Below are 6000 nucleotides of genomic sequence, written 5' to 3' on the forward strand. Positions count from 1 at the left end.
CTTGTTGGAGTAGGTGTGTAACTGTGGGGGTGGGCTTTAAGACCCTCATCATAGCTGCTTGGAAGCCAGTGTTCTCCTGTTTGTCTTTGGAAGAAAATGTAGAACTCTCAGCTCCTCCTGCACCATACCTACCTAGGCACTGCTATGCTCCTGCCTTGATAATAGGCTGAACCTCTGAACCTGTAAGCCAGACCCAATTAAAGTTGTTCTTTATAAGAGTTGCTTTGGTCATGGTGTCTGTTCACAGCAGTAAAACCCAAACTAAGACACTGGGTGTTAGACAGGCAGTGGTGGCACACACCTTTAGTGCCAGCACTTCGGAGGCAGAGGCAGGTGGAGTTCAAGGCCAAGCTGGTCTACAGAGTGAGTTCCAGGACAGCCAGGGCTAGGGTGTTTCCTCAATTGCTATATATTACTATCCCAAATATAATAGCAAACATATTGTATTTGAGAGAGTATCTGTTACTGAACTTGGAGCTCATCAATTAATTCACCTAGTCTATGAGCTCCAGGTATCTGCCCATTTCCCTTACCACCAGCCCACCCCACATCCACTAGGGTCACAGCAGGACACCATCATATCTAGATTTGTATATAGGTTCTGGGAATCCAAACTTAGGTCTCCACACTTGTGCTTCAGACACTTCACTGACTGAGCCATCTCCTTGCCCCAGGAACTTCTTCAAACCATGTGGGTTTCATAGGCAGAGAACATTACAAAAAACCACAACAGATCAAAATACAAAAAGGAAGTGACTGTGGTATCCAGACCCAACAGACAGGACACAACTCCTACATCTAAGGCTCAAGGATCATAGTGGAAAAGGGGATGGAAAGATTATAAGAGCCTGAAGAACAGGAAGTTTTCTGTGAGACTGTGTCTCTGGAGATGTCAAAGAAGCTACACCCATGATGTCTCATCAACATGGCTGCCTAAACAAGACTTGAACAAGGAAGGCATCAATAGACATGAAAGGGGGAACTCTAATGGGGGATCAACCCTAGACTAAAAAGTACAGCAACTAATGAATGCTGACAGCAGGCAACACAGTCTTCCCCATGGAAGAATCCCCAAATCAGTTATCTAATACCAAGTAACTGTAGGTATATATGTATGTACACATACATACACACAAGTAAGTACATACTTATATGTGTATATATGTATATGTATATATATATTGCATAACTAAATATGATTTCCAAGCACACAAGGACTAGCAATGAATTCACAATGAAATACATAATAGGTTGGGGGTGTTTCTGGCAGTGCTCACCTGTGCTGCAGTGCAGATTTACCATGGTCTCGGATCTAACCACCTATCATATACACACTTTGTACTACACATGCGGTTAAGCCAGGCAGCACCAACCAATCCTGCCTGAAACACCTTGCCTCAGATCCAATATTATGACCTGAAGTTCCTTCTCTGAACATACAAAGTGTTTTGCTCTTAAATGGCTTAACTACAGAAAACAAAATAGTATTTCCCTACCATTATTTTTCAGCACATAAGGATCCAATCAATAGACTTTTGAGTTGTATTGTGCTAAAACGTTTGGTTTTGGTTTTGGTTTTAAGTTCTGCTTAAGGCCTGCTGACACGGATCAGCAAGTGAAGGTGCTGGTCACACAAGCTTGACAACCTCAGTTTGAGTCCCCAGAACCCATGTACAGGAAGGAGAGAACCGTCTCCACAAAGTTGTTCTCAGACCTTCACATGTATGCCATGGTGTGCCCCCCTGTCCTAGTGAAAAATAAAGTGCTGTTTGAGTTGCTGAGTTTCATTTCTAAAAGTTGTTCAATGAATATGGCTTGGGATTAGGGCTGTATCTCCCAACAGTGTCTGAAATGGTACTTGTCAGGCTCAAAAACAGGACAAACAGCTAACTGTAGTAGTCACAATTCTGCCACTCTGTACTACATATTAATACAAAGTAGCATTCTCAGCACTATTATCAAATAAATATTGATCAACTCTGAAAAAGGCTCAAAATGCTCTATACCCTGCTTCCGTTATTCAGCCAAGATCTCATTCTTTATGGGCAAGCACATCCATGTCATTTGTAAGCAAATTTGCTTACATCTTTAGTGAAAAATATACCAAAGTTATATATATATATATTATATATGCCTATATACCCAGGGTTGTATAAAACTTTCTCAGCAGAATAAACTCACAAGTGGAAAAGTTTCAAGCAGCCCATTCTAGAGAAACCTCTGTATCTGCCTTGACTAATAGATGCCTCAGTAGTTTGGGAAGGTCTCCAACTCCCCTCCGCTCCTGCTAGACAGCTAAGCACAATGTCCGTAGAACCAGCTAACTCCTCAGTAGTTTGCAGTCCAGGAGACCCAGAACAGGGACAGTCTGTCTCCACATTCCATGCACTCGCCTGGATCCTCCTCATACATGAGAGCGCACAGCATATGGAAAGGGTTAACAACTTAGGCTGAAGTGACATAAAGCAGGGACCACATCTCATAGTTATCTCGTCATTTCCAGAGACAAGATGCAGAACAAACATTTGCTGAGTTCCTGACGTCTTCGTACGTAAAATAGATGATAATGAATGGCTTGGGGAAATTAACACGTGGTTTTAAAACTGGCATCTATTTCTAGGGAAGGAGAGATTGGGGCAATTAGACCTGGATGTGTGCATTCCTTTAATTACACAGCAATCTTGTCGCTCCATGTATCATGGTAGTGGCACACTCCACCTTCCCCGAATAACGTGACTGGTAGTTCCCGGAATGGAAACAAATCCGCTTCTGACACGGAGATTGGTTCCCTCCTTCCCGCGTCCCCCCGGGGTGTTTAGTGGTACCTTCCCATGCAGGAAAATAATTTTGTCCCGCGCAGACTCCCTCAGCACTTTTTGGACTCTAAAGCCGGAGAACGGTAAGCGGACAGGGGCAGAGGTGCCATTGCCAACGCCTGCTTCCTTCTCGTCCGTGCTGGGGGTTTCCGCCTCCTCTGCCTCCTGTTCGCGCTTTCTCTTGAGTTGAAGAGCTGTCTCCGCCATGCTGCCTGGGAAGAACAGTACCCTCCTGCACGCCGAAGCCTCCGCCCACGCCCCATGCGGTCCTTCCTCACAGCCTGTGAGGGACTGGACTTCAACTCCCGGCATGCTCCGCGCAGGCACGGCCGCTACTCCATTTCCCGGCATGCTTCGAGTTGTAGTCGGCTTCTGCCGGGTTTGCACCTGTTTGGATGGGGAAGGTCTTCCAATGACCTATGCGGAGGGGCGAATTTAGTTCGGAGTCACCCAGCGCCTGTTCTTATTGCCGGGCAGGCGATGAGGAAGGGAAAGGAAACCAGCGAGGTGCTAACGAGGTGGAGTAGAGGTGTGTGACAATGAAGAGGCCCACCTTATCCCAGCGCCTGGGATGGGAAACCGAAAACACTTTTGGGTTCTGTATGATAGATACACAGTGTTAAATAATGACGTTTTACATTAACATCCCTACTCATGAGTGGGCGTGCAAGGAATTTTTTTTTATTTAAAATAAATCGACAAGGCATTTTATTTCTTGGTTTTTGTTGTTTTGAGACAGGGTGTTTGTATGGACCAGGCTAGATCCACTTGCCTCTGACTCCAGTGCAGGAATTAAAGGCGTATGCCACCACCTTCCGGTTTGGTTCTTATTTTTTAAAAGTGAGTACGTATTATTTTACATCAGTTTTTCCTCCCTTTATGTGTAGACATAGCCTTTTGGGGTTTTTGTTTGTTTGTAGCCAAGAAAAAAGTAAGCTGACAAGATGGCTTATACATGTCTTCCCATCACTTCCTAAATCCACTTTGCCTGTAGTTCCTCCCTATTACCCAGATAAGTAGTTTGTATTATTCTTTTATTGTGAAGGAGTGGTAATAAAACTCAGTGTTTCTGGATTTTGTAGGTGACTGGTCTGGCCATTAGTACAGGCTAGCCCATTTCCCCTTCCCTTTCATTTGGCAACTCCAAATATTGTCAAGAACTAGTCTGCCAATCATTATTCTTGTCAGTGGCAATGAGCTTTAATTTTTCAGACAAATGCACTGGATATGGCACAACTTTTTTTCAGTTCTTAATATGAACAAGATGCAATTTTCTGTCCATTTTTTAGTTAGTAACTAAGTACTCCGTGTTTTAATAATAGACGGCGTTTTGGATAGGACCATGAGTTGAGTATGACTGTTAAGTACAGGAACTTACTGGGGTAGCTGGAAGTTGGTATAATTATTTGCAAGTTGTCATTTGTCAACAAGCCTGAGGTTATCAATTATATGCAAGACCAGGAAGAGATGTCCCCAAAGCCAATGGCAGTGACAAAACCTACTCAGTTCTTATGAACATTTCTGAGCATTTTTTTGAACTCAGAAAAATGAAAGAGAAAGGCTGCCTCATGATAAAATGTGTTTCATCCCAGCACTCTATAGGCAGAGACAGACAGATTGTGCAGTTCCTGCCAGAGCTACACATGAGGCCTTGTTTCTTGAAACATTAGGTCGGATGTTTGTAGCCAAATGAGGAAGGAAACTGTAAGTTCCAAATTGTGGGTATGTAATGTCAAAAACTAAAGTTAGCACTTTAGTAATAGATACAGCTTGCTTGCTTGCACTTTCTCTTTCTGTCAACAAAGTCTCACTAGTAGCCCTGACCTACCCTGGACTGGAATTCGATATGTGTGTTAGGCCGACCTTGAACTCAGAGATCTTCCAGCCTCTGCTCCTGAATTCCATACCCAGCTCCAACCTACTTTAAAATAAGTTTATCTTTATTAAACTTAGAATGATAGTTTTATATGAATTCAAGAAGAGTGATCAGTTATGTAGACTTCTTTCATCCCACATCTACTTTGCTGGAATCCTTGGCAAGGGATTCTGTGTTAGATGTGTGTGCACATGTGTTCAGTGGGCATGTAACCTTGCAGGTCCACATGTGCTCTGCCACAGAAGTACACCCCAAGTCCTTGAGTAGGCTTCCAACTTCTGGGGACAGAAACCAAGTCAAGTGCTCAATCAAACCTCAGCAGCCGTGCCTATGAAGAGTCCTGTCTTGGCATCCCTGGTCCTTGCAGAAAGGGACAGTCTTTACACACTGTGATCCTACGTGCTACCATCAGTTAGCTGGAGTAGAAACCATAGATAAAGGGACTTTTAAAGTGCTGGTTTGGGCTGTTATTGTATCCTGCTGTTTGAGCAGCAAGCAGTAACAGTGTCCTTTAGTGAATTTAGCTTTTCTTAGATTGCTTCTCCTAAACTAGCGTGGAATGAATGATATACTCAGAAATACACCCTACTGTTTCTTAAATTTTTTCAGAGACAATTCTAAATCTGAAACAATTATAAATGTGGGGAGTTGGTGTTTGTGTTTTAGGCTCTTTGAGACAGGCTGGCTTCAAACTGAACCCAACAAGAGTAAAGACATACACTAGAATACTTAATTTTTGTTTGGAGTATTCATTCATTGTGTGTGTGCAAGTGTGCAAAAATAATGATAAAACATCCTTTTACAAGTCAAAGGGGACAAAAACTATTTGTAAGAAAAATGATTTTGTACATGAGATAAAACATTATCAATTCAACTTATAAAGATTAGCTCTACCACCCATTTCTTTAAAATTGTTTTTATTAATATCCAGTCAATACCAGATTTTATTTATATATACTCAAGCCAAAAGAAAAAGCAAGCTGTGCTATCCAATAAGGGGGTATAAGAAAGAAGTCATCCCACATTATTGGTCACAGACCATTGATTGGCCACCTACACACCAGGGCCTAAGAATCTCTGTGTGTCTCCACTAGACAGAAAATTAAAGGAACACATTTTTTTTAAAGATTTATTTATTGTGGGCTGGAAAGATAGCTCAGCGGTTAAGAGTAATTCCAGGACATGGAAGGCAGAGGCAGGAGAATCATGAACAAAATCCAGCCTGGGATTCATAGAGAGGGCCTATCTCAGACCACACATGCTCTCTCTCTCTCTCTCTCTCTCTCTCTCTCTCTCTCTCTCTCTCTC

At 42.7% G+C, this 6000-nt stretch overlaps 1 protein-coding gene and 1 long non-coding RNA gene across 3 annotated transcripts in view; one reads left to right on the forward strand and one right to left on the reverse strand.

Moving 5' to 3' along the window:
- The window catches only part of Dcps (decapping enzyme, scavenger), a 48703-nt gene extending 45626 nt beyond the window's left edge, over positions 1-3077 (reverse strand). The window contains exon 1 of the mRNA XM_021207167.2: positions 2826-3077. Within this exon, the coding sequence (XP_021062826.1) occupies positions 2826-3023 (198 nt within the window). The 5' untranslated portion in view covers positions 3024-3077. The remainder of the gene's footprint in view (positions 1-2825) is intronic.
- LOC115064819 overlaps positions 2844-6000 on the forward strand; it is a 21691-nt gene continuing 18534 nt past the window's right edge. For both annotated transcript variants that reach the window (XR_003844641.1, XR_003844642.1), the window contains exon 1: positions 2844-2899. This is a non-coding gene — a long non-coding RNA (uncharacterized LOC115064819). The remainder of the gene's footprint in view (positions 2900-6000) is intronic.

Source organism: Mus pahari, chromosome 10, assembly GCF_900095145.1.
Source record: "Mus pahari chromosome 10, PAHARI_EIJ_v1.1, whole genome shotgun sequence".
Lineage (NCBI taxonomy): Eukaryota > Metazoa > Chordata > Mammalia > Rodentia > Muridae > Mus > Mus pahari.